The sequence below is a fragment of the Rhinolophus hipposideros genome (genome assembly GCF_964194185.1).
Source record: "Rhinolophus hipposideros genome assembly, chromosome: 20".
Classification (NCBI taxonomy): domain Eukaryota; kingdom Metazoa; phylum Chordata; class Mammalia; order Chiroptera; family Rhinolophidae; genus Rhinolophus; species Rhinolophus hipposideros.
In genome coordinates, this window is record NC_138066.1 from 2,435,753 (window position 1) to 2,463,434 (window position 27,682).

Sequence of the window (27,682 nt, forward strand, 5' to 3'; positions counted from 1 at the left end):
AAGTAAAAGATTCAGCTTATATAACTAACACCCCTGGCTGGAGAGTCAAACAGTTGCTGGCGTGGCTGAACAGCCCACAAGGAGCCCAGAGGGCAGCAAGTCCAGGGAGACTGGAGCTGAGTGAGAGCGTGGGTTGTCCGTGGCCATAAGTGGGCTACCCTCTTAAGGCCATTCGCTCTAAACTTTCTGCAAACTTTCCACCAAACAAGTGATCTCTGGGACTTATTTCAGAGTAAGACACCTAACTCAGGCTTAGAGAACCAAAGAGCTAGAGGAAGTATTATTAATTAGCCCTTGATAAGTCGCTATGCCAAGTGCTTTATGTGCATTATCTCATTTAATCCTCACACTAATCCTGGGAGGTATGCATTGATACTGTAAATATTGAGTGATCAAAGAAAGGCTCAAAGAGGCTGAGCAATTGGCCCTAAGTTCACAGTGTTGCCTGAGGTCAACTGGCTCTCAGTATTCATTCCCACTCCCTGCTAATGTGTTTCCCCAAAAATAAGACCTAGCCGGACTATCAGCTCTAACACGTTTTTTGGAGCAAAAATTAATGTAAGACCCTGTCTTATTTTACTATACTATAAGACCGGGTCTTATATAATATATAATATAATATAATATTATATAATATAATGCAATATAATATAATGTAATATAATATAATATAATATAATACCAGGTCTTACATTAATTTTTGCTCCAAAAGATGCATTAGAGCTGATTGTCCAGCTAGGTCTTTTTTTGGGGGAAACACAGTAGTAGCTTTCTGTGTAGCAGTGGCCAGAAAGCTAAAAAACTAGATTTCTAAGATTTGCAGCCAAGGTTCTAGGTGAGCATTAAGTTCTGTCTGTTAGACACACTTGTTAAGATTTGACTGGTTGGGTTGATAAATAAGGGCATGGACACGTAGAGCTTTCTGCACCAGACATCATGTGTCTAGTCACCACTTTTGTCAGGGTCAAGTGGTAGTCACTGTGGCAGTTTCACTTTGCAGTCTACGACAGTGAGTAACAGAGGTGGGCTTTGATTCCTCAAGCAAAAGGGGCTGGGGGTGGGGTAACTCTCCTGGTAGGCAGTTGTCATGCATCCTGGGAGTCATTCTCGGATGCTCAGCTCTTCCCTGATTTTATAGAGACCTAATTCCCTTTAGTGATTCTCTTTCTGTTGGAAATACCTGCAGTGGTTTTCATTTCCTGTCTGACCTGGCTGATACAGTCCTAGAGCAAACAAAAGGCAACGCTGGGCCAACACCAGAGGCTCCTGCCTCTGCCATTTCCCATTGATTCAGAGTATTCAGGCATGAGTGCATCAATGTACGTGGGTGTTTAGAATCAGGAGGCCTAGCTGACATTTGCTTGCAGGACTAGGGAGGGAACACCAGAGTGGAGTAACAGCTGGGAAGCATGAGCAACGTCTCAGGTAAGGGAACAAACCAGCCCTGCTTGGAAGACTCTGGAACAGGAATGGACCAAGAGGCAAGAGGAGGAGAGACAGATACCAGCTGAAGGAAGGGGAGGAGATTGAGTCTGTCCTGGGAAAAATGGTTGATGCCCTCCGTCTATTAGGATGCATTCAAGTGTAAATAATTGAAAACACTTCAAAATTGTTTTTAAAAAGGTGGAACCTGGTACAATTTATCGTCACATATAACAAAGAGTCCAAAGATAGAGTCGCTCCAGTAGCTTAGTCACATCTTTGAGGAGCCGAGTTGCATCTTTCTGCAATACTGTCCTCAGCAGGACTGCTTATCCTCAGGCGGGCTGTCCTTGTGGTCACAAGGTGGCTGCACTGTGCCAAGTGTCACGTCCAGACACACTGTCCTCTAAGAAGAGGAGTCATCCCTTCTTGTGCTTCTGTTTTCATCTGGAAGAAACCTTTCTCAGAGTTGCCCAGTAGACTTCCCCTCAGACGCTCTTGCCCACAACTAGGTCACACTCTCATCCTTAACTAAGCATTGGTCAGGAAAACACACTTCATTATTGGCTTATGCCAGGGGCTCTCAACCCTCACCGTATATTAAAATCACTTGGAGAACTTTAAAAAAAATAATTAATGTCCAGGCTCCACCTTGGAACATAGAGTCAAAAACTCAGGATTTATGATGTATATTTATGATGTCATGATGATGTATCAATGTAAGTTCATCGATTGTAACAAATATCCCACTCTGATGAGGGACGTGGATAGTGGGGGAGGCTGTGCATGTGCGGGATGGGGTAGGAGGGATTTGGTAAATCTCTGTACTTTCAACTCAGTTTTGGTGTGAACCTAAATTTTATTTCATAAGAAATAAAATCTATTTTTTTTTAATTTTAAGCTCAGGATCCTAAGCATTAGTGTTTTTCTAAGTTCCCAAAATTATTATAATATTCTAGGGTGTCACCAGAGTTGAAGACCTATTGATTTAGACTATTTGGGACTTATCTCTGAGCTGGGGACAAAGTTACCTTTCCTGGAGGTGAGTGTCCGAACAAAATGGGGAATCTGTTAGCAAGGAGGGTGGGGTGAACTCTGCTTGGGCAATAATACCTCTGCCACACTCACCAAATCCACGCAGTCAGTCCAAGAGAGTCAAGGTGACTCCAGAGAAATTCTGGGAAAGTAGGAGAGTCGGAAAAGGGGCCATTGTGCTGTTGGCCTGAATGCAATGCATGCCGTCAAGAAGAGGCAGAGCCAAGAGAACCACAGAAGCAGAGCTGGGATTGTGAGCCCACAACTAGCCTCTACCCTCTGTCCGCACTTCTGGAGTGTGAGATGGTGGATTTCCCATCATCTTACCTTTAGAGATGACCAGGGATCAAGAGTGCAATCCTGATGGTGGTGTGCAGGGCTCTGGAGATGGTCAGAGGATGCCTGGGATGGCAGCAGTCCCAGCCTGGGGGACAGAGGGACAAGAGTTACTGCAGGTCCAAGTTAGCTGTCGGAGGCCTGTAACAGGACTTGCATGATGAACCTTTCCCTCAGACAACTTCTCAACTAGCCATCTCTAAATGCTAGTAGCTTCTTCACTATCTGTTTAACCTGCCCTTTTTTCAGGTAGTTTTTTGTCTGTTTATTCATATGGTATGTTTATTTTCTGTCTCTATTCCATGTGACAGCGACATTTGCTGCTCAAAAAGTAACAATGTTCTTCCACATTTCCCAGCAGCCTTTTAACTGTGAGTAGTCCTGGCCAATGGGATTTGAGTGAAAGTGATCTGCTGTGTAACCTCCAGCCTTCCTTTCCTCTGCTAAGGTGGACATCCAAGGCCTGCTGTTTCCTCCACCATCGTCCCCAGTATCTGGAACAGCCCACTCAATAAATATTTGTTGAATGAACAACAGGAGTTGAAAGTCTTCCCTTCTGTTTTATAGCAACAACCAAAGTTTGTAATTTGGAAAAGACTTTGACTACAGCAGATTGTGTTGGGTTTTTCATTATTATTTTTTGTTTTGTTTTTTTTTTGTTGTTGTTGTTGTTGTTTTTATCTAAGAATCTAAACTCTAAAAAGAACTGGAAAATGCAACCAAACAATGATTTACTAAGGTTGTGGCTAGTGGGTCATCTATTACCCTTTTATGTACTCTGTTCAGATGTGGATGGATGAGCAACCCAGAAATGTCACCTGCTTTCTCTTGGTTAACACGTGACTTGTGACAAGTCTTGGCCATTTATGTTTTGGACAATAGCAATTGTTTAGAAAATTTGACTCATAATTGTGCAAATATCTTTTTCAGCCCATTCCTTTATCAAAGAAAAAAATAGAAAGGAAAAACAGGAGATTGAAGGACAGTGCTGTGTTGGGGCAAGATCAAGTTATTTTTTCAATTGTTTTCTTTAGAGTTCAAATCTAGTTTGGAAATAGTATTAGTCCAGAACAGGCCAGCTTTGGGACAGTATGAATAAAACAGGTTATATTGTAGATTGTGTTATAATAATTGTAAATAGAAAAAGGAGAAGGAAGAGGAGAAGGATGCAGAGAAAAGAAAGGGGAAGGAAAAAGAGAGATGAGTATGATTTTTACCCATGTGCTCTAATTTTTCCTTCTGGAAAAACTCAGATCAAGTCTTTGGAAACCCTGAGCCATCTCTTCTATAAGTGAGGATTTCCAGTTCTCTCAACAGCTCCTCATGCAAAGGTTTTGAGGAGCCACTCAAATGTTACTGGAAGTGTCATATCTGTGGTGTCAGGAAAACAGAGATGCTCCAGAAACTCAGTACCTATACCTGGCACAGTGAATTCAAGTGACATTACTTCCCGAACTTCAGTTTTCTAATCTGTAAATGGGTTTACAACCCTTACTACAGGGTTGCTGGCAGGTGGGGGTGAAGGAGAGAAGGAGGTAGGGGCCAGCCAATGCTTTTTTCTTCCTTTCACTTCTGGCCGAAAGGGGGGGCTACTCTGCTTTCATTTATCAGACTGATGACTGTGGATATGCTGTCTTTGATCATGATGTTGTCTTTGTTGTTACTATGGTTTAAACTTCTGGGCTGCTTTACCCCACAATTGGCCCTGCCTCTATGAGCTTGTACTCATCTAAAATAAGGTCATTTCAGATAAGAAGATGGCAGAAAGGGGCTGGGGGAGATTCAGAGCAACAAAACACCAATGATGCCACTTACATTCATTTACTTAAATGTCTATTGAGCACCTACTATGTGCTAGTCATGGTTCTAGCCTCTAAAGGTTAAGAGTGAATACATCAGACAAAAGTCAGTGCTTGTATTTTCATGGGGAGAGGCAATAAACAGATAAACAAATCAACAGGATAAGGACAGATTATAATAAGCCTTTTGGAGCAAACAAAGCAGGTAAGTGATACACAGTGAATGGGGAAAGGATTGGGCAGACAGGGTTTGAGCTGAGACAGGCGTGATGAGAAGTTGTGATGAAAAGATCTAGGAGAGGGTTCCAAACCCCGAGGAAGGGAAAGGCTTGTGGGTGGCTCTATGTGTTGAATGGGGGCTTTGAGGTACCAGCTGATGTCAGAGAATGAGGCAGAGATCAGATCATACAGTGCCTTGCAGGGCAATTTGTGGACTTGAGGATTTCTTCTACGTGCAGTGGCAGGCCGCAGAGGGTAGAGTTGGGGGAAATATAATTAAAACTCAAATCTTCCAAACCAGAAAACCTCTCTATCAAGTAGTAGAGAAAGAAAATACTTTTATTGCTGAATAGGCATGCAAACAGAATGTGGTGTACATCAGAGGCAATCTGCTAAGAGATTACAAAGACAGAAAGAAATTTCACCCCTGTATATAGCCAGGCAGTACGCATGTTCTCACGATAAATGCTAACTAGTCCTCCAGTAAGAGGACAACACTGTTGGTCACACATAGTTCATCCTAACTTTACCTGGCAATCAGGAAGACTATCTGTGTTAGCTAATGGGCATTATCCAGAGGAAAAACAAACTTATAGCTTTACCACAGGAACTAATTCTGCAAAAAGGCACCACCAACTGGTCCTACCCTCCCATAGGCAATAGGAGTCCCTGTCTGCCTTGATGTTTGCCTGTCAAAGAGATGGCTCCCAGGTCCTTGAGAAAGACATTCCTGTCTTTTAAAGCTGGCTAGAGGCTTATTTAGCTTCTAAAAAGATTTGGAAGAGACTGAGGAAGAACATGCAATGAAAATTTTCTAAAGTCAGTGCTCTAAGTAAAAGGAGGAGAGAAAGATCCTTTCATTTTATTATTTTTCCCCTTCTTCCGCCTCCACACCCCCTCCCCCCATCTCTGAGAGAGGCAGGGGTCCTGGCCAAGTGGAGGGTTGGCCTTTGCTGTGAGCATGGACACTTGGTGCAGTCATGGGAGGAATGGAATGCTAGGGGTGAGGGCACTGAGGCAGGGCCTGGCACAGCTTGTGATGGCATCATGGGGTCAGCTGTGCTTCACAGTGAAATCTCCTGTGAGTGCCATCACACCCATTCCAAAGATTGGCCAGCCATAGTTGTCATACCAGCTGAGGGGAAGGAGTTTCTGCTGATGGACTTGGCAGGCCAGCCAGCTTTAGAAGGCCTCTCCCCACCTGCCCCACTCACCTGTTGGCCAGGTTGGGCTGATTTTTGGCTCCTGCTCTGACCAAAGTCCTACTTCAGACTGTCATCAATGGACCCTGTCCCAGTTCCTCAGATTTCTAAGGCCAGACTCCTGGACCCAGATGCTGCCTGGCAAAAGGCTTTTGGGCACTGTGGGTCGTGAGGTTAACCTGGCTTTCTGTCCTTCTGACCCCAGGAGCAGTACCCAAAACGGAGCTGCTGTCCCAAAGTCTAGATGGAACACAAACACCTCCTGGACACCAGTGCCTCTTGCCAAGAGGTCTGGGTCAGGGGGTGGGGGCTAAGGTGTGTCTTTGAGTAGCTCTTCACTGCTTGTCAGAATAATGTGTGTGGGGACATGGGCTAGAACTGGAGAAGACGGGCGGGTGCAGGGCTGCAAAAGAAGCGTGCACACATACTCATTCTTTCACTTGGAAAACTTTATTTGTCTTCCATGTCCAGTAAGGGGGTGGGAACTTGGGGAAGTGAGGCCTAGGGACAAATGGTGTGGAGGTGTGCACTGATCTACAGAGTAGCCAAAGGGGGGCTCTAGGGGCAATTCTCCGAGGGACTGGAGAGCAGAGTGAGGGCAGGTGCAGCAGCTTTAGTGACGTATCATCTGTGAGGAAGACACAGGGCAGTGAGGGCCTTGTCCTGTGCAGGACCGAAGTCTCCCAGCAGCCTGATCTTCCTAACAGCACCCCCACCACATCTCACCTTAGCCATGCTTGGTGGGTATCTGCCTTTGAGGGGGTCCTCCTTCAGTAGAGACCTCACGAGGCAAGCGCGGCGGTGGGAGAAGGTCTGGAAGCTGTGTTTGCCATGGTAGCTTCCCATGCCGCTGTTTCCTGTGGGGGAGGAGATGCCCAGGTCCAGGGGGCCCTGCGACCCCCAGACCATGCCTACAACTGACCCTCCCAGGGTTGGCCGATCCCTAGGTCATCCTCCTCCCCTGGTGTCCATTTTGGGGACAACAGACAGAGTGCCCAAGACAAGTTTAATCCCAGCTACGCTATTAGACAGCTGTGTGGACTCTAGCTGGTATTGCCTTTCTTAGGGCCTCCATGAAACAGGCCCAGGACACCAGGTGACCTTAAGGGCCCTCTAGGGTCTCAAGGTTTAGTGTGGCTGATAGATGTGCTGGCAGAGGCCCACACGGGAGAGGTTAGTGGGAGCCTGAGGCCCAGGGCTGCTCTGGTTCCTCCTGAATTCCCAGACCAGGGGTAGAGAGGACACCTGCAGGGATCAGGTAGGCAGTGAGCTCTGCCCCAGACTCACCTACACCCCCAAAGGGCAAAGAGTGCACGGACAAATGGATTATGACATCATTGGCTGTCACCCCACCACTTGAGGTCTCTGCAATCATCTTCTTAATCACCTGCAACAGCACCCATTGCCCGGCCTCAGTCTCCTGCCCCAGGACATCCCAAGCCCTCCTCTGGGTGTATCTGGAGGCCTCAAGGATGTGAGCTGGTAGAGGCAGAGCCCCAGTCATGGTTTGCTCCCCCCAAGCCCCATTTGGGGTCTCCCACTCTCCCCACATATCAAGTATTGGGCGGGGAAACAGTAATAGCAACAGTCCCCATGACTGCACACAGGGCACTATGTCAATGATCATCTCATTCGGTGCTCTGGGGTGGATGCTACTGTCCTGATTTCAGAGCTAAGGAGAAAGGGGCTCATAAAGGTTAAGTGACTGGTCCAAGGTCACACAGCAATGAGTGGGAAGGCTGGGATTTGAGATGAGGTCTGTGGACCCTAGAGTCCTATTTGCATGAGTGCCCAGGAGCTCCAGAACCCTGGGAAGAGGGCACCCCAGGCCCACCTTGTCATTTTGGGAGAACACGTAGAGAGCCAGGGGCTTCTCACGCTGGTTGATGAACTGAATGGCCTCCTCCAGGCTGCGCACACACACAATGGGCATTATGGGCCCGAAGATCTCCTCCTGCATCACCTGGGACTGGGGGTCCACGTCTGTGAGGATGGTGGGCGCTGAGGCAAGAAACAAGTCAGAGTCAGCCTGCACTGAGACCTCTGCCTGCCTGGCAAGTCTAGGCTTCCTCCCTCAACTCCGTTTTAGATAAGGCTGCCAAGGCTTAGAGAGGGGCAGGGATGAAGCCCCCCCCGCCTGAGCTTCATGCTGGAAGACTTCAGGGAGAACGACAGACTAAGTTGTATGGGAAGTGCCCTGGGTGTACACCTGCAGGGGGGCAGGCACTGCACCTGACTGGCTGCCTGAGCCCATGCCAGAGCTCTTTAACCTCCTGGCAAGATGGAGGCCAAGTGGGGCCCCATCTGGTGACCCTCAGGCCTAGGCATGGGGAGCCCCTCCTGCTCTGCACACCTGGAGCTCTTGTGGCCTCTGTTGTCTGCATTCCCTGCTGACACTGCAAGGGTGGGGTGATGAAGCTCCTCTCGGCCTTGTGGGGAAAGTGGCTTCTGGGCTGGGATGGGGCTTCCCAGGAGCTGTGCCCAGCCCCTGCCCACTGAGAACCCAGAGCCCACCCCAGGCCCACTGGTGAAAGCGATTTCTACCCCCCACAGAAAGATCAGAAAGTTGTCTGCTCTTCAAGTATCTGTGCCCACTTGCAGCCAACTTTCGAGGACCTGGTAACCCAGCAGGTGGGCAGGTGGTGCTTTTCCAAAGGGTGAGCGCACACACCTATGTATCGGCTGGCCGCGTCCCCAGTTCCTCCGTAGGCGACTTTCTGGCCCTCTATCAGGCCCATCACCCTCTGGAAGTGCCGGGAGCTAATGATTCTTCCATAGTCACGAGACTTCTTGACATCTTCCCCATAGAACTCCTGTGGAGAAGAGGTGACAGCCTTTAGGTAAGGACACAGCCAAAGGCTTCGAGGTCACCGGCGACCCTGGCCTGGGACAGCACATGGGCTCCGCCCAGCCAGTGCAGTGGATGATGGCACAGCAACACCAAGAACTACTGGACTGCCAAAACATCTGAGGCGCTCCACAATTTTCATGGCATATGAAGTGCTGTGAGACAGCTATGCTTGAAAGAAATATTTGCACAGATGTCTGGACATCACATCAGGAACAAATGTGTATGTTCACAGAAAGAAAAATGGAAGGGCACATACCAACAAGTTAGCAGTGACTGTCTTTGGATGGTGGGATTCTGGGTGGAGCATTTTTCCTTCTTTATGCTTTTTAATCTTTTCCAAATTATTTACAGTGAGTGTGAATGACTTCCATGATCAGAAAAAAACACCCAGTGTTTTCTCAAGTCCACACCCATCTCTCTACATTGCAGCCTTTCACTCACCCACCGTGGGCCAACACTCACTTTCACGGACTTTTTGAGCTTCTCCACAATTTGGTTCTGGATGGAGGGATCACAGAGGATGTAGTCGGGGGCCACACAGGTCTGGCCAGAGTTCATGAATTTCCCCCAGGCGATGCGTCTGTGAAAATCCCAGATTAGACTCTAGCATTCTTCAAGACATGGGAGGCTCCCTAAAAAAAGCACCTTTTTCCATCAGCTCAAGATCAAGGCGCAAGGGGCTGAGTGCTGGAGGAGAGCTCTCTCTCTGGTCAGCAGAAACCAGAGGTTGTGAGCTTTCCAGCGGGCTCCTTAAGCGGTCCACTGGCTTCTAGATTCCGGACTGAGCAGACCTGTGTCCCTGAACATGTTCACAGGGGCCTGTGGCACCACACACCTACACCTCATCAGTGACTGGTAAGGAGTTGCTGGGGTGGGTAGCCTTTGTGCCCCTCCATTCATGCCCTTGAGTCCTGCACAGCCAGATGTCACCACTGCTGGGGGTCCCCACACCCCAGAAGGCCATGCACATGGGATATGGAAGTTGGGGAGAGCTCTGGCTTGAACTCTCCTCTGCAGGAAGCCTTCCTGGACTGCCCATACCTCTTCTGTGAACGTGGTACCCTCTACTCTACCCCCCTCCCTGAAACTCCTGCCCAGGACTTCAGGCACTGTGAGGACAGGGACAGTGTCTATGTCACTCAGAGTGGAATTGCAGTCCGTGAGTTGGAAGGCAGCTAGTGGACTACTCCAGTGCAGGAACACCAAGCCTCCTCACCTGCAAGCAATGTCCAGATCACAGTCCTTGTCCACATAGCAAGGGCTCTTTCCCCCCAGCTCCAGTGTGACGGGGGTCAGGTGCTTGGCCGCGGCAGTCATTATAATCTTCCCGACACCAGAGCTCCCGGTGTACAGGATATGGTCGAATCTTTCCTTGAGCAGCTCCGTGGTCTCGGGGACACCCCCATTGATCACTGGGTACAGATCCTTCCATGTGAGGAGAGAGGCAAGGCTCAGAAAATACCACAGACCCTCCTCACCCTGTCTGGGCAGCCACCACCAAGTAGACTCCCTCTCTTGACTGACTCAAGGGTTCTGTTCACCCCAGTGGGAGAGGCCAACTGTCCTCATCTCCACCCGTGCCTTGGCCCCTTGCTGCAAGAAATCACTGTCTCTCAACCCCAGAGACCTGGCCCCAACACAGTTCTCCTTGTGCCCTGCAGAGCAGCTCACCTTGTCCAGGTACTGAGGGATGATGGTGGCCAGCAAGTTTGCCATGTTCTCGCTCACCTCCGAGGGCTTGATGACCACTGCATTCCCTGCAGAGCACAGGAAGTCAGGGTGCGCCCAATGCTCTGCCCTCCCAGTGACCAAGCCTGGAGGCTCCCTCCATCTCCTGTGTCCTCGGAAGACACAGGAGCCACACCACTTGCCCCATGCAGTTGATGAAATGAGGAAGGAGAAAGGGAGAAAAACATTCTGGGCCCAAGGAGAGAGGACTGACTCGCAAGAAAACCCTGATACATCTTAGCTGAGAGCTGCCCAGCCCCCACACATGGCCAGGGAGGGGTGCTACATAGACATCTGAGCCTGGCTCGGCCTCGGGCCCCAGGAAGCCTTGCTAAATAGTTTAGTTCTTGCAGTTCTTTAGTCCTGTGAAAGACAGACCACTACTTGACCCCAGGACCCACTTTCTCAAAGGCCTGAGATCCCCTGGCCTCACTCCACAGTAGGGCATGGTGATCCTTCATGACTCTCTTCCCGGAAGGGGGCCCATGGTACCTGCAGCAATGGCTCCCACCATGGGCTGGATGGTGAGGGTGAAGGGGTAGTTCCAGGTGCCGATGATAAGGGCTACACCCAGGGGCTCCGAGTGGATGTAGCATTCATCCTGCTGGGTCTGGGCAGTCTTCTCTGTGGGCTCGTCCAAAACCCACTCCGGAAGCTTCTTGATCGCATACTCAACCTCCTCCAAGCTGTACACTATCTCCTCTTGGTATGCATTCCATTCGTTCTATGGTGAGAGGGCTCCTGTGAGCTTACTGGTCCCAGAGCCATGAGCAAGTAGTCACCAGGGCTGGCCGTGTGTGTGGATCTTGGCTTCCTGCTCCCTAGCTTTGTGATCCTGAATGAACCTGCCTACCCTTTCCTAACCTCAGTCTTCCAGTCTGCAAAATAGGAGCATAATCTGTACCTCCTAGGGCTGTTGGGTGGGCATGTTGAACAGAGCTGGGCATGTTCAGCTGCCAGGGTAACAGGAGACATTCACCATGGGCTCCCAGGGGGCAGGGCCAGAGAAGGCACATGGAGTACAGAGCTAAGGAGTAGCCATTGGGGCAGTGGGTCTGCGAGGGCCCCTTTCTGCAGTACTGGGGATCCAGGCAGGTTTGAAGGTGCCTAAAGTTTAAAGTGCCTAAAGGTATCTCATACCTGAGCAGTGTTTTGAAGGTCATTGATGAGTGGAGGGGAGTCAATCCAGTGAGTGCCTGGGAACACTTACAGATTAAAATGACACTTGAACACTTGAAAGAGCCCTAAGACCACCTTCAAGAAGTGGATACAAAAAGAGGCTGCCAAAGAGTTAGGAGAAAACCCAGGAGAAATTCAGCCAGGGAAAGGAGGGAGTAGGTGCTGGGATCCTCCTGGAGGGATGGGGAGGCGGTGCAGACAGAAGAATATACAGCTCTTCCATGAACTTTGATTGTGAAGAGCTAAACAATTTTGAAATCAACAGAGTGTGTTTTCTCATTGTCTTAGTTTATTGTTTTAATATGAGAAATCTTGGGAGATTAAAAATACAGCAGCAAAGGGCCTTCTGCCCTGCCCCAAGGTGAGATGGAAGAGTGGAAGCAGGTCCCTGATGTCTTGGGGTCATCAAGGTAAAGGGCTTGAAAATTTGGAGGTGTCTGATTTTGCTTAGGGTAAGGGATGGAGGGGAGAGAAGAAAGATGCCATGCAGAGCAGGTGTCCTGTGGGGTGTCAAGCTGTGCTATTCCCTGGTATAGAGAACCAGGTGGCCCTGGGTGGGGCCGAGGGCTGGAGGAATGAGGAGACCAGAAGTTCGGTAAGTCATGTCCGCAGATGGTTGAAATGGGTGACATTATGCTCCAGGCCCGACAGAGAAGGAAGTGAAGCCAGGAGGGAATGGCAGAAAGGTGGAGGAAAGGAGTTGCGGGTTCCTGCCATGGAGAGCGGAGACCTGGGGCTTCGAATGGGACGGAAAGAGAGGCCAGTCTGCCCCATCTCAGCATCTGATGGTTTGAGCCGCACTTTCCTCCTCTACAAAAGGGTCCTGACATTTGCAGAGGGTTTTGAAGACTAAGTGCGGTTCCCTGTAAAGAGCTAGGCACAGAGCTTCAGGGGCACAGCAGATGTCCTACAGGCAAGTAGTGACTGTTCCTATTCCTGTCCGATCCTTGCCCTCCACCTCCCGCGCAGCGCGCTCTGTCCACAGGCAGCAGTGGCTCCTAGCTGGGAGAGCGGTGCTGCCCCTTAAGGGTGTGTGTGTGTGTGTGTGTGTGTGTGTGTGTGTGTGTGTGGAATCGCACCCTGTGGAGGTCCGCTGCCAGCGCACCCGCGATGTCCTTCTCGCGCTCCTTGATCATGCGCCGCAGCCCCTCCAACTGCTGGATCCGGAACTGCAGGGAGCGAGTCTTGCCTGAGTTGAAGGCGGCTCTTGCCCGCTGCACGATTTCGCTGATTTTGCACATGGTGCCTGGGAAGAGACAATACCTTGGAACAGGAAAGGAGGACAGGCTGTGCTCTGGCTCCTCGTCCTATCACTGGGACTTGGGGGTCAGGGGACAGCATCTTCACTGCTCCTCCAACGCTTCATTTTATAGGAAAAGGAAGCTATCCCCTGGAGCGCTTGGAAAATGGCATTCTTTTGGCTTCTCAGCTCCCTAATCCGGATATCTGGGCCCTCTGGCCCTCTGGATAACTCCCTGAGAGGATGACAAACTCATCTGCAGTGAGGGCCAGGAAGCAGTGACAAGCGACCCTAAGTATAGTTGCTGATGGTGGGTTCTTGGCAGTGCGCTGGGGCTATCCTGCCTCTATTTGCTTGCAAAGCTGGTGACACTTTCAGGCAAACACTCCAGGGGCTGTGCACACCCAGCCAGACCACTTCCCAGATTATATTGGATAACACAGGCTGTGATCCCACGCCCAAACTGATTAAAGAAAACCCAGTGTAAAAATAATCCGCACCACCTTCTGACTAAGCAATTATTCTCAGAAGCACTGGTTGCTTGGCAGACGGAACTAGGCTTGGTCTTTAAACCAGTGTGTGCCTGCAACACCTGTGAGACACAGTGCAAATGCCAGCAACGGTCTCACAGAGCTTCCCACAAAACTGGGAGGGGATTCCAAGAAACCATACTGGCAGATTGGGATGGCTCTTCCTGGGAATCATTTGGCTACATTTAGCAAAAAATCCTTTAAAACATGTTACTCTCACATTGAAGGTCCACATTCAGGAGCTTACAGAAATTACAACATTTCTAAACATTCGTGAATAAGAAAGTTCATCAATTTTGTTTATAACAGAGAAATACTGGAAACATCCTAAAGGTCGTTGATTAGCAGGAGAGAATTTAAATGAACTACTCTGCAACTATGTGATGGGTGAATGTGCAGTATTTAGGAGAGAGACAGAGAAAGTGTTTCAGCACCTTTAGAAAGCACTCTCTCTGTGCCAGCTGTGTCCCCCGCATGAAGAGTAAGAAAGAAAACAAGTTACAGAACAACAGGTACATTAGATGTGCATGTGTGTATGCACATGCAAGAAAGGGCCAGATGAGCAGCCCCACATAGTAACAATCAGTAGGGTGGAATCAGTGGTGATCATTGTTTTCATATTCTGTAGTTTCGACTTTTGTGCAATGAGCTTGTATCTTTTTAAGATATTTGCTAACTTTTTTGACTAAAAGTAATCAGTAATAGGTAATACATACTCATGGTAAAAAATGTAAAAGATTTTTAAAAAGGGAGTACAGAGAAAGTAAGCCTCCATTCTCCCTCAGCAATTCCTTACTGTCTTCCCAGAGATAGTCCACCCACTTTCAGACATTGCATAACTTCTAGCATCAGAAGAAAAGGACAAAAAAAGAAAACCCATCACAATAAGGCTATTTCCATTTTGCAAAACATTATGTATACCATATATAATATATGTACACCTATACACCATATATTACATATATATGGTATATATTATATATGTATGTGAATATATGTATATAGGGTATATATAATACATGGTATATATTATTGTATATGGTATATACAATTTCTTTTAAAAATGGAAATAGCCGTGTGTATATACATATATATGTGCATATACAGTGCATGCCAAAAAATGCATACATATTTTAAGAAATGAAAAACTATTAAAATTACACTGATGGTCTGATTCCTTCCACTGCCTCTCCTCTCCACTGTGCTGACCCCCACCCAAGGCTTTCTGCACAAGGAGGGGGTCCTTGCTGGCAGGCAAGGTGCCCCCATCCTGGAGGTGCCATGGACTCCTCCCCAGAGTTGCCAGTAGGCTGGAGGGACCCTTCTCCCTGGGATCCCTGGCCCAGCCTTCCATGGATCATGTGCTTCTGCTGACCATGACCCCAGCCACACAGTCCTTCAGGAAGGTCCTGCATCCCTCCCTAGCCTTGTGTGGTCAAACCAGGGCAGCACCTCTGGCCATCTGCCACCAGACGCTGATGGTAGAAGAGTCTGGTGTGAGTGAGACGGGGTGGGCTGGCACCCCAACTCCAGCACTCATGGTCTCTGAGAAGGAGCCTCCTCTGTGGACAGCATTTATAATTCACAGTAACTACAAACATTAGTGGAGCCAGAAATCATCTAATAATGCACCTGGCACCCCAATGGGGCAGCTGGAGTCCACCTTCCTGCCTCCCTGGGTCCTGCCCACCTCACCTGTGCAGATTTTGCCACCAGGCTTCTCTGTGGATGGCTTCAATATCCCCTTTGATTTTCAAAACCTCCGTAAGAAGGAACCGTTAGGAGTACGCAATGAAAAATGAGGAAAGAGGCCAAGAGACATTAAATGCTCTGTCTTTGGTATCACAGTTAGCAAGTGGAAAAGTCAGGGTTTGAACCCACTGTCCTCTGCTCACACTTTTAACTACTGGGTTCTGATGCCTTCTGCGGGAGTGAATTAGGGTTTCTCACACATTTCCTTGCCAATCCCTGCTGCTCTGATCCTCAGGGCCTCCATCTCCCAATGCTGGGGGTTGGCAGAGCTGCCAGACGTGGGCTTTGGACACTCAGGACACCCAACCCGAAGAGTCTCAGAAAACACTGCGCGTGGGGGGTAGAGAGGACCAGCCACAGAGATGGGCCCCACTCCTAGTGTAGGCTCCAGCTAGATATTCTGACCTAAGAGAAAAAAGAACTGGGAGGAAGAGGATTACCTTTGATTCAGTTTATCCTTGCGCCTGGGCTCCTGGAATGAATATCAGCAGAGAGGGAACGCATTTAAGGACCCTTCGCCCCACCCACTTAGACCTGGCAGTCCTGCCCAGGAAGTTTGTATAACAAGACCAAAACAGTATTCAGATGTGGGGTGCAGCATAATTAGAGCCTCTCCTCCCTATGAGCCCCAGCTTTGGGGATTAGGCCTTGGGTTGTCTGATTTTGTTCTATTCTAAAATACAACAATGTATCTTTGAGGCCTGGGTGGGGCTCACATCCAGTCTTCAAAAAGAGTTCATGCATGTGTTTGTCCTTGGCGTAGGGGCTGCTGATTGAGTCAGCCTGATGTGGACTTCTTCCAGATTTCCAAAGTGCAATTGCCAGATGCTGTTCTCACGATTTTTCCAGTTACATAAGATCGGCAGGGTGAGGTACAAGTTATGGTGAGTGTGCACGCAGCTCCCTGAACATACCACTGCACTGGTATGTTCTCACCTCTCTGCCATGTGCACCAGTGCCAGGTCCCCACTGAGGCAGAGAACTTCAACCCTGGGAGCTGCAGGCCACAGGGCTTTCTCCACTGATCCTCGGATCTGCTGTCTTGTTGAATAGCAGAGAAGAAGGCCAAGAACCAGTAATAACTGCCAGAGATCTCCCTCTGTGTGGTCACCCAGGAAACCAGACATGATTGGGGAGGAATGAATCTGGAAGTCCCTTCTTCTGTTATTACCAGATGTTTGCTGGGCATCAGATTTGTGTCATGCAGTGGGAGTGAAGGCAGATGTGGAAAAACACAGTCTATCACTTCTCACACCTCCCCCACTACCATGGGCTCTTGGTCTCTTCCTCCTTAACCCACCCGAGGGCTGTTCTGTAGTCAGCATCTGGATGCTCTTAACTTTCCATTTCACTAGGAGGGAAACACAAGTTCTCCATGATGGCCTACAGGCTCCTGAAGATGTGTTCTTGTCCTCCCCCTCCCTTCACCTGGAATGCCCTTCCCCACATATCCACCCATGTGGCTCTACTCAAATCTGAGGTAAATAGCACCAACCTCTCAACATCATTCTGTGTCCTCTTCCTTCAGAGCACTTATCACCCTCTGACATGCTGTTTGTCTACTTATTTTGTCTGTTACCTATCCCTCCCAATCCAACTAACATTTTATTTGTCCCTGCTGTAATCCTTAGCATCCAGAACAGTGTCTGGCACATAGTAGGTGCTCAATAAACATTTGTTTAATGATGGAATAAACAGAAATTTTCAAAAACTATGAAAACTGTAGTGATTGGAATACGCACAAGATGCTATAGGACTCAGATGAGGGTCCCGTGGGAGGAAAACAGCACCTAAGCTGAATGAGAGGTATTTAGACAAGGAACAGCAGGACGGCTTGGAATAGCAAAAACAAAGGCACAGAGGCAGAGAACAAAGGCATGCGTTCACAATTGTTAGTAAGTTCTGACACGTACATTATTGCAGCAGGAGATGAGGGGATGGATGAGACTCCAGAAGGTGGATGGGTGGGGCTCATGGATGCCCATGGGCTGGGCCAGGATGTGGGTGTGGAGGAGCATGAAGGAGTTTATCATATGTCTGAGATGTTTTTTTTCCCCAGGAATCCCTCTTAATAAGGCACAGTCTTAATAAGGTCCACTCTGAAATCTGCAGCTTCCAATAATGAAGGAAAGAAATTATAAGACCCCAATCTAGACCAACAGAGTGGGAAACATACCAGAATAGCAGGAGACAACATTGGCAGGATATGGTACCTGGGGTGCCTGGGCTGGGTGGTGGGCAGAATGTGGGGCATCCTCTGAGATGGGGAGGAGAAGATGGGTAGACCAGGCCTCTTGTGTCAACCTGGAACACCTGACCCCCAGCTTTTCTGGTGATAGTGAGATAAGAAAGTCATAGGAGACTTAGGGACAGGACAGTGGTGGAGGGCGCCAAGGCTCAGACAGTCTCAAAGTTAGATGGAAAAATCGTGGGCAGTCAGGGACGCACGGAGGAGGGCTGCAAGGCCAAAGCAAACAGTAACTAACAGAAAAAAAATGTAAAAAGGGGAACTAGATGGAAGGGGCTATCGCATCACACTGCAGAGTCAGCCAAGATACCAGCCCAGGTGAAGAAAGGGGAAAGGGAGGGACCCCAACCGGCTCCTGGTAAATAACTTAGAGATTACAGACCCAAGGACATATAGCCTCCGGCTCAGCTGAGTCTGGGGGGCATTCCGCTCGGATCCCCCCCTCTCCAGTATCTCCCCTCAGAGAGCTATACTCTTGTGCTTTTCGCTTCTCAATAAAACTATATTCTACTTCAATTTACCTCTCTGGGTCCTCGTTCTCATTCTTTGGTGTGTGAGGCCATGAACCCCGGTCACCAGACATCAGAATCCTACATCCTTTGTCACCTGATTATCTTTGGAGATGACCCTTCCCCTCTGTTTGTAGGCTCAGTGAGGTGGTGAACAGGCGCTGTGCTGCAGATTAGCCAGGGTGAGCATGGGCCCCCGTTAGGCCACCCAGACTCTGCTGGGAATTTCTTGGCTATGTAGAAGGCAGGATGCAAGGCCCCAGGCTGAAGGAGCTGATTCATCATGACAGAAGCACTCTGGAGAGATGATCCTCTCAGGAGCTTGCTGGGTGCCTAACTGCCCTGGCCCCAACCCTGCCCAGGTCTGATTTTTAGCTCCCTCTTTAATTCAGTGCAGATCTTCACTCAACTGCTGAACATAACCAGCTGTGTGTCCTTAGGTAAGTTATTTAATTTCTCTGGACCTCAGCTTCCTTATCTGAAAAATGTTATAGTGCAAAGAAGTTGAAAAACTAGCCCCCTGAGCTCCTCTGGTCCTTGGCTCCAACCCCTTTCCTTTCCATGAGACTCCTCTGCAGTTTTCACTGCTTCTAAAGCACCCTCATCCATCTCATTTCTTCCTTCATCTTTCAGCATGAAGTTGACCTCCCTGAGGAGAACCATGGAAGCAACTGGAGAAAACAAACACAGGCAACAATGACTATGTAAAGCCATTAGAACAGTGTCTGTCAGACAGAAGGCTTTGTGTAAATGTTGGGTTGTTGCTATTGCCACAAGTAGCAGCTTTTAAGTCCTGGTAGTATGGAGCAAGGGACCTTGAAACTTGTTTATGTCTATGGAGTACAAAATCTTTAGATGATGATGATGATGATGATGATGATGATGATGATGATGATTTTGGTTCAGTTTCAGTTCTGACATAGCTTGAATTGTTGTAGAAACTGTTGCAGATACATGCTTTTTAGATTTTAATCTTTGCAAGCCCTAGCATTCCATCCCCAATGTTTCATCCTACCCCTGGTTATCACCTCTCTCTCTGGGGCCACTGTCATTGCTGCCTGTCTGCTTTCTCTCAGTCTGTGTTCACCTCTTCATGACACCTTCTCCAAAAAGCTGCCAGAGAGACTACTGAGCAATGAAGACCATAGTCTATCTCTCCCCCATTAACATCCTTGTGTCTTCCTACTGATCTTAAGAAAAAACCTCCCAGAGTCTTAAAGACCCTGCATGGTCTGACTCCTGACCTCTTCATCACCCATCATTTTCACTGCATTCCAATTTACTGGCATCCCTTGAATGTACCAGGCTATTTCCTACCGCAGGGCCTTTGCACATACTCTTCTTTCCCTGGAACACTTCCCCATCTACTCTGCACCATGTTAACTCTTATTCCTGTTCTAATCTCAGCTTCTCTGAGCCCCTCCTCCCAATAATACCTTCTTTATTTCCAGGGACCAATCACAAATTGCAATCATGTATTTGTTTGTGTGCCTATTTGTTGATTATTTTTCTTTGCTTCTTGTCCCCCTGCAGACTGGAATTTTCATGTATTGTTCAATACACAAAATCCCAGCACTTAGCACAGTGCCTGGCACATAAGAAGACCTCAGAAGATAATGGAAACAGGTCAGCGTACCAACTCATCCCACAGATGGGGTTGGGCAGGGTCTAAGCTAAGACTGAGAGAAATTATCAATCATTTAGTTAAATGATTTTCAGCAAATTCACCTAAAACTAACAAAAAATTTTTGAATGAATGAAAAAATTGGCTTAAAAATTACTTTGCTTAAATTTCAAGGAATGCTTAGGTTAGAAATAGATGTTTGGAAAGGTAAACCACTTTCTTTTAAGGACAGAAGGAAAAAAATGAAGCGGTGAGTCTGTGGGATTATTTCTTTCCTTTCTGTTAGAGAGAGGGACAAAGGAGAGGCTTGGACATACAGGACATACAGTAACACTTTGTGCAAAGACTGTGGAGGAGATGGTCCTGGCCTTTTTTCTGAGCTGAGGCAGTTGGGGCTGGACAGTCCAGGTGGTCTGACATGAAGCTGAAGTCTCCGGCAGGATGAGAACAAACCCTCAGAAGGGGGCTTTGATACCTCAGGAGGCGGAGGCTGCATATCCAAGGATCAGAGATGTCATTTGTGGTGATGTAAAAAAACCACTTGGAATTAGAATCTTGAAATAAAGCCTATGACAAGATCCTAAGATGCCCTCCAGAAACTTGAAACTGCAAGTTGAACACATAAACTTAAACACAGTATCTCTTGTAAGGGTACAGGGACCGGACTGTAAGCATGTGATAGAACATTCAGGAACAACCAAAACTCCAGCCAACATGGAATTCTCTCTGGGTACAGGCCTGGCAGGCTATCCTAATACATGGAAACTTAGTGAAGCACTTCTGTGGAGGACCACATGACCAGAAGGGGCTGTGGGCCAGGACAAGGAGCATTCCAGAGGCCAACATTGGCAGAGCCCCTATGGGGACAGAGTTCCAGAGAGCAGTTTCCAGGCTCTTGACCTCACGTGGAAAAGTGCTGGCTTGGGTAGTAGATGGCCATCAACTGTGATTGGATGACCATCGGCTGTGACTAGTTGGCCATCAGCTGTAACCAGTCAGCCATTAGCCACGAATATAACTGCCGTGGCTACGCTGGCAAGGGGGTTTTGGGGTTGATTGGCAGAGAAGCAGATGGTGGATTGCAGCTAGCAAGTGCGGTTAGCAAGCAGATGGCGGCTAGCAAGTGGGGTTAGCAAGCATGGATGGCAGATTGCAGATTGTAGGGATCCTGTGTCTCGACCAGTGGCCAGCGAGACTGGGGTGCAGTAAGACCTCTTGTTGGGGTACTGGCAGATGTTTGCTTTTGTGTCTCGACAAGCCGCCATTGAGAATATAGTGGTGTGACTCCCCTATCTATGGCTCCGTTGTTGTTCTTTTTTGGCCTCACTATATCCTGCATTCTTGTGCGGGGAGTGGGAGCTGAGACCCTGCATGACACATGGTACAGCGAGCAGGGTATGGTGGTTGCTCCTTTTCAGCCTCCACATCTCCTGCGTTCACCTGCCAGGAGCAGGAGCCGAGTCCCTGCATTACACATGGTGCAGTGAGCAAGGTCATTCCCAGGCCAGCACTCTTCAAAATGTGATGGAACAGCTTGTGCATATGAGCGCTCAGTTTCGGGAAGCAGTTGAGGAGAGGCGCTGGGAATAGGAGTCACAAGCTGCTTAGGAGAAATGTGACCCCCTCAGTGAATTGGTGGTCCTCTAGAGCCTCTGGATGGCACGCCACCCTGTTGGCCGTGGCGGGAGTCACCTTCATTTTTGGTGGTCCGCTGCTGCCATGGGTTCCTAGAGTTGTGGACATCTGACATCGAGTCCACCACCCACTCGGACAACTGGCACAGCAAGCAGGATTATGGCCAGGCGAGAATGATGTCTGGCTCTGGGCAGGAGGATATGTGGCCTCCATACAGTGTGTGGTACCTGGTAGCCACTGTTCTCAGGAGCTGGACCCCCGTGGAGGGATGGGAAGACGTGGACAGTTCTCCAACCAGCACAGGCTGGAGAAAACAAAGGTCATTGCAGCTGTGTGGGCTGGGAAGTGTTTGCTGCGGCAGCCCAGACGTGGGACTTGTAGTCCCAGAAGGAAATGCTGAGTCCTCTGTGGAAGATGCAAGTGAGGTTGTCCCTCACCCCCAGGTTGGGGAGGACTTGCAGCCCTTGCCCTGCGGAGAAGGCACACATTGTGAGGCCAATGCACAGCCCTGGAGAATGACTGTGGGCTATGGGGAATTGCCTTCCATTCCTAATTTGATGGACCACTTGACTGTTTGCTTGGGAATGCACCACTATGTAGTGGAACTGGCGAATGTTTGTTTCCTGTGTATTGACCGGCTGCCAAGAATATATAAGCACTTTGGCTGTGCCCAGGATATTTCATCCAACTCCAGGTTCCTCACATAGGGCCTCTCACGGAAAATGCTTGTTGCATAGATTGTGAGGCAAGACCCTGGAGGGGTGGAGTGTGGAGACAGAGCTAGGAGAGCAGTTTCCAGGCTCTTGACCTCACGTGGAAAGGTAGTAGATGGCCAGGTAGTAGATGGCCATCAGCTGTGACTAGTTGGCCATCAGCTGTAACCAGTTAGCCATTAGCCACTAATATAACTGCTGTGGCTACACTAGGGGGTTGGCTGGTTGGCAGAGAAGTGGACAGCAGATTGCAGATCATGTGGCGCCAGCGAGAATATAGTGTTATGACTCCCCTATCTATGGCTCCGTGGGTGTTCCTTTTTGGCCTCACCCTATCCTGCATTCTTGTGTAGGGAACGGTACCAGAGACCCTGCATTACAGCCCCTCACAGCCCGGGTCTGGAGAGCTGAGTCCTGGCTAAGCAGGGTACAGCATGGCAAGGCCACCACCCCAATGCAGGTGAGGTGCCAAGGCTTGTGCACATTGACAGCATGCCTTGGTTCCCACCTCTTGCCCACCAAGCTACCTTCCAACACCCTGGCCTCCCCAGCCATTTACAAACAGGGAGAATGTGCTCTGGTTCGGTTGACTCAGCAGTTATTCTCATTATTGTAAACTGACAAATTGTTGGTTTATCTCTATGAGCTCAGAAAACGTCTACCCCGTCCCAAACAATAGCTCAGCTTTCATCCTGCTCATACAGGCAAATTTCTGGGCCCACAAAGCCTGTGAGGACCAGAGCCTAAAACCACAGTGAAATGATCAAGATAAACACCACTTCACAGGAACCTATCTGATGACCCCAGGCCTTAACATTACCTATTTTAAAAGTATAAGACTAAGTCAGTGGTTCTCAAAATGTGGCCTGCAGACCAGCAGTGTCACCATCACCTAGAAATCTGTTAGAGATGCAGATTTCCAGGCCTCACCTGTTCTAAATCAGAATCTCTGGGACGAGGCCCAGCAATTGGTGTTGTAGCAAGTCCTCCAGGTGATTCTGATGCATCCTGGTGAAGTTTGAGAACCACTGATATAAGCGGTTACTAATAACAGTTCTCTGAGAGGAGTTCCGTTTGATCTGTGTCTTTATTCCTTTAAGAAATTGCTATAAGAAAAATCATGTTATTTACTCTTTAACATCTGCTACATGTTATACATTTGTAAATATATTGTGATTTATAAGACATTTGGCCTTCATCCACAGTTCCTAGCTCACAGCACCTAAAATTCTTAGAATTTCCTAAATGTTGAGAGTCATAAAGTTGTCTTTTGTTATGTCAATGAGGTGACTATTGGACCCCAACCAAGGATGGGGGCTGGTTGCTGGAGAACCAACCATGTGATTAGAGAGTTGGAACTTTCATTCTCACCCCCGGACCTCCGGGGAAGGGAGAGGGACTGGAGGTTGAGTTCAATCACCAATGGCCAGTGGCTTAGTCAGTCATGACTAAGTAATAAAAACTCCATAAAACCCCAGGGGGACAGCTCTTCGGCCTTCTTTTCTAGAGACCTTCTGGGTTGGTGAGCACATGGAGATGTGGGGAGAATGGAGCCTGGAGAGGGCATGAAAGCTCCGCACCCCTTACCACATGCCGTGCCCAATGCATCTCTTCCATCTGGCTGTTCCTGAGTTATGTCCATTTACAATAAACCAGTCTTCTAGTAAGTAATTTGTTTCCTTGAGTTTTGTGAGCCATTCTAGCAAATTAATCAAACGAAAGGAGGGGGTTGGGAGAACCTCCGATTTATAGCCAGTCAGTCAGAAATACAAGTAACACCTAACATTCTGAATGGGAGGGGATCATTGGAACCCCCAATCTATAGCTGGCTGGTCAGAAGCACAGGTAAGAGCCAGAATTTGCTTCTGGCATCTGAAGTGTGTGTGGGTAGAAAGAAGGGGCAGTCTTGTAAGAAGGGACATCTGATGCTGTCTCCAGGTAGATAGTGTTAGACTCTTGGATGCCCTGCTGATGTCTGAGAGTTGTTTGTTGATGTGAGTGCACTCAATTACCATCACCACCATGTTGATTGGGTCCAGAAACCTAATTCAATATTCAACCCAATTTACAAAATTATATTTTGTAATTAAATAAAGCAGGGTAGATTCATGATGATGATGTGAATGTAAGATTTTATATTGCTACCTGGCACAGAATTCAGTTCACATTTTTCAAATAGCCAAGAAGCTAGTGTGACAGCATAAAACCTTCTAATAAATTGTTCTAAGGGGCAAATAAAATGTTTTAGTGGCAAATATGAAGTTATCAGATAATGGCAAGTGTCATGTCAGGCCTGGGGCTGTTTGTAATCAAAGCCACCACTTATTGAACACTTACTGTATGCCATAACTGAAGACATGATACCTTTGATCATAATTCTACAAGTGTTTTTAACCCCATTTTGTAGAAGGGGAAAAAAGGCTCATAACTTTTTTCCAGGCCCTCACAGCGTATCGGTGGCAGAACCAGGACTTGAACCCATGCTTGATGGGCACCAAGTGCAGGCTCACTTATCCAATTCATGTTATCTCCCTAAGAAGTGAGATGCATCCCAATGCAATCCAAGACAAAAGCAGCACAGTCGGCCCCCTTCCACACGGTCATGCTGAGCTAGTGCCCAGGCCTGGAACCGGGCTGCAGCCTCCGCGGCGCCCGCCGCCTCCCGCCGCCTCCCGACCATGGACCCCCGCAAAGTGAGCGAGCTTCGGGCCTTCGTGAAAATGTGTAAGCAGGACCCGAGCGTTCTGCACACTGAAGAAATTCGCTTCCTGAGGGAGTGGGTGGAGAGCATGGGCGGTAAAATACCACCTGCTATTCATAAAACTAGATCAGAAGAAAACATCAAGGAAGAAAAAGCAGATAGTAAGAAGGCGGAGGAAAACATAAAGACAGATGAACCATCAAGTGAGGAAAGTGATCTAGAAATTGACAATGAAGGTGTGATTGAACCAGACACTGATGCACCTCAAGAAATGGGAGATGAAAATGTAGAGATAACCGAGGAGATGATGGATCAGGCAAATGATAAAAAAGGGGCTGCCATTGATGCCCTAAATGATGGTGACCTACAGAGAGCCATTGACTTGTTCACAGATGCCATCAAGCTGAATCTTCGCTTGGCCATTCTGTATGCTAAGAGAGCCAGTGTCTTCATCAAATTACAGAAGCCAAATGCTGCCATCCGGGACTGTGACAGAGCTATTGAAATAAACCCTGATTCAGCTCAGCCATACAAGTGGCGAGGGAAAGCACATAGACTTCTGGGCCATTGGGAAGAATCAGCCCACGATCTTGCCCTTGCATGTAAATTGGATTATGATGACGATGCTAGTGCAATGCTGAAAGAAGTTCAACCAAGGGCTCAGAAAATTGCAGAACATCGGAGAAAGTATGAGCGGAAACGTGAAGAGCGAGAGATCAAAGAAAGAATGGAAAGGGTTAAGAAGGCCCAGGAAGAACATGAGAGAGCCCAGAGGGAGGAAGAAGCCAGAGCTCAGTATGGCTCTTTTCCAGGTGGCTTTCCTGGGGGAATGCCTGGTAATTTTCCTGGAGGAATGCCTGGAATGGGCGGGGGCATGCCTGGAATGGCAGGAATGCCTGGGCTCAGTGAAATTCTTAGTGATCCAGAGGTTCTTGCAGCCATGCAGGATCCAGAAGTTATGGTGGCCTTCCAGGATGTGGCCCAGAACCCAGCAAATATGTCAAAATATCAGAGCAACCCAAAGGTTATGAATCTCATCAGTAAATTGTCGGCCAGATTTGGAGGTCAAGCATAATGCCCTTTTGACAAATAAAGCCCTTGCTGAAGGAAAAAAAAAAAAAAAAGCAGCACAGTCCATGCCTGTTCCTCAGAGTGGAGCCCCTTCAGCCCTCTTTTGAATGTACTGAATCTCATTACCCAGAAGGTTCTACCAACCTGGGGACCAGATTCCTCTGGCCTGGGCAGATTAGACACTAGATGAAAAGAAGAAAGATGAGGGAGGGGACCTGCTGTGAAGAGCAGTGAGGAGTGATGCTGATCAGAAGAAACAATCCAATTTACAATAACATTGAAAAGAAGAAATAAATTTAAATATAAATTTAACAAAGTTTAACAAAAGGAGAGCAAGACTTGTACACTGAAAACTGCAACACATTGTTGAAAAAATTAAAGATCTAAATAAATGGAAAGAGATCTCATATTCACGCACTGGAAGATGTAATATTGTTAAGATTCCAACACCCCTCAAATTGATTTATAGATTTGATGCAATTCCTATTACAATTCCAGGCTTTTTTGCAGGAATAGGAAAATTAATCTTAAAATTCATATGTAAATTCATGGGACCCAGATAGCCAAAGCAATCTTGAAAAGAAAAACAAAGCTGGAGTGCTCACTTTCAAAACTTACAACGAAGCTACAATCATTAAGACTGTGATGCTGGCATAAAGACAGACGTAAGATCTATGGAACAGAACTGAGACTCCAGAAATAAACCCTTACATTTATGGTCAATTGATTTTTGACAAGAATGCCAAGATAATTCAATGAAGAAAGAATAATCTTTTCAACAAATGGTGCTGGAATGACTGAATATCTGCATGCAAAAGAATGAAGTTGGACACTTACCTCACATGATATAGAAAATTACCTCAAAATGGATTGTCGATTTAAATGTAAGAGCTAAAACTATAAAACTTTTACACGAAAATACAGGAGTAAATCTTCATGTTCTTGGGTTAGGTTCTTGATTTCTGAGATACAACACCAAAACCACAAATGACAAAAGAAAAAAATAGATAATTGGACTACATCAAAATTAAAACTTCTGTGCTGCAAATTATACCATCAAGAAAGTGAAATGAAAACACACAGAATGGAAGACTATATTTGCAAATCATATATCTAATAAGGGACTTGTATCAAAATATATAAAAAATTATTATAACTCAATAATAAAAAAAAACAAATAACTCCATTTAGAAATTGCAAAAGATTTGAACAGACATTCCTCCAAAGAAGATAAACAAATAACCAATAAACACATGAAAAGATGCTTGTCATTATTAGTCGTTAGGGAAACACAAAATCAAACTACAATAAAATACCACTTCACACACATTAGGTTGGCTATATATATATATTTTATTGGGGAAGGGGAACAGGACTTTATTGGGGAATAGTGTGTACTTCCAGGCCTTTTTTCCAAGTCAAGTTGTTGTCCTTTCAATCTTAGTTGTGGAGGGCACAGCTCAGCTCCAGGTCCAGTTGTCGTTGCCAGTTTCAGGGGGCGCAGCCCACCATCCCTTGCAAGAGTCAAGGAATTGAACTGGCAATCTTTGTGGTTGAGAGGATACGCTCCAACCAACTGAGCCATTCGGGAGCTCAGTGGCAGCTCAGCTCAATGTGCCATGTTCAATCTTAGTTGCAGGGTGCGCTGCCCACCATCCCTTGCGGGACTCAAGGAATTGAACTGGCAACCTTGTGGTTGAGAGTCCACTGGTCCATGTGGGAATAGAACCAGCAGCCTTCGGAGTTAAGAGCATGGAGCTCCAACCGCCTGAGCCACTGGGCTGGCCTTGGCTATATATTTTTTAAAAGACAGACAATAACAAATGGTGAGAATGTTGAGAAATTGAAACCTTCCTACATTGCTGGTGGGAATATAAAATAGTGTAGC

At 47.6% G+C, this 27,682-nt stretch overlaps 2 protein-coding genes across 3 annotated transcripts; one reads left to right on the plus strand and one right to left on the minus strand.

Moving 5' to 3' along the window:
- Positions 1-1,617: 1,617 nt before the first annotated feature.
- ALDH3A1 (aldehyde dehydrogenase 3 family member A1) lies at positions 1,618-15,962 on the minus strand (the record flags this gene model as incomplete). Of its 2 annotated transcripts, none has more annotated exons than XM_081028224.1 (11): positions 1,618-1,869; positions 2,785-2,881; positions 6,740-6,870; positions 7,301-7,400; positions 7,848-8,014; positions 8,685-8,826; positions 9,327-9,444; positions 10,081-10,289; positions 10,536-10,621; positions 11,085-11,316; positions 12,851-13,012. In XM_081028224.1, 10 exons carry the CDS (start codon positions 13,010-13,012, stop codon positions 2,849-2,851), a joined length of 1,380 nt encoding a protein of 459 aa, XP_080884350.1. In that variant the 3' UTR covers positions 1,618-1,869; positions 2,785-2,848. The 2 variants fall into 2 exon arrangements, with proteins under 2 accessions (XP_080884350.1, XP_080884351.1); XM_081028225.1 differs by lacking the exons at positions 1,618-1,869; positions 2,785-2,881 and adding exons at positions 6,443-6,641; positions 15,734-15,962 and having other exon boundaries at positions 12,851-13,017.
- Positions 15,963-24,700: 8,738 nt separating this feature from the next.
- Positions 24,701-25,798, plus strand: LOC308488474 (hsc70-interacting protein-like; the record flags this gene model as incomplete). The annotated part of the gene is made up of 1 exon (XM_081028227.1): positions 24,701-25,798. The coding sequence occupies one exon, from the start codon at positions 24,701-24,703 to the stop codon at positions 25,796-25,798; it is 1,098 nt and encodes a 365-aa protein (XP_080884353.1).
- Positions 25,799-27,682: the final 1,884 nt, after the last annotated feature.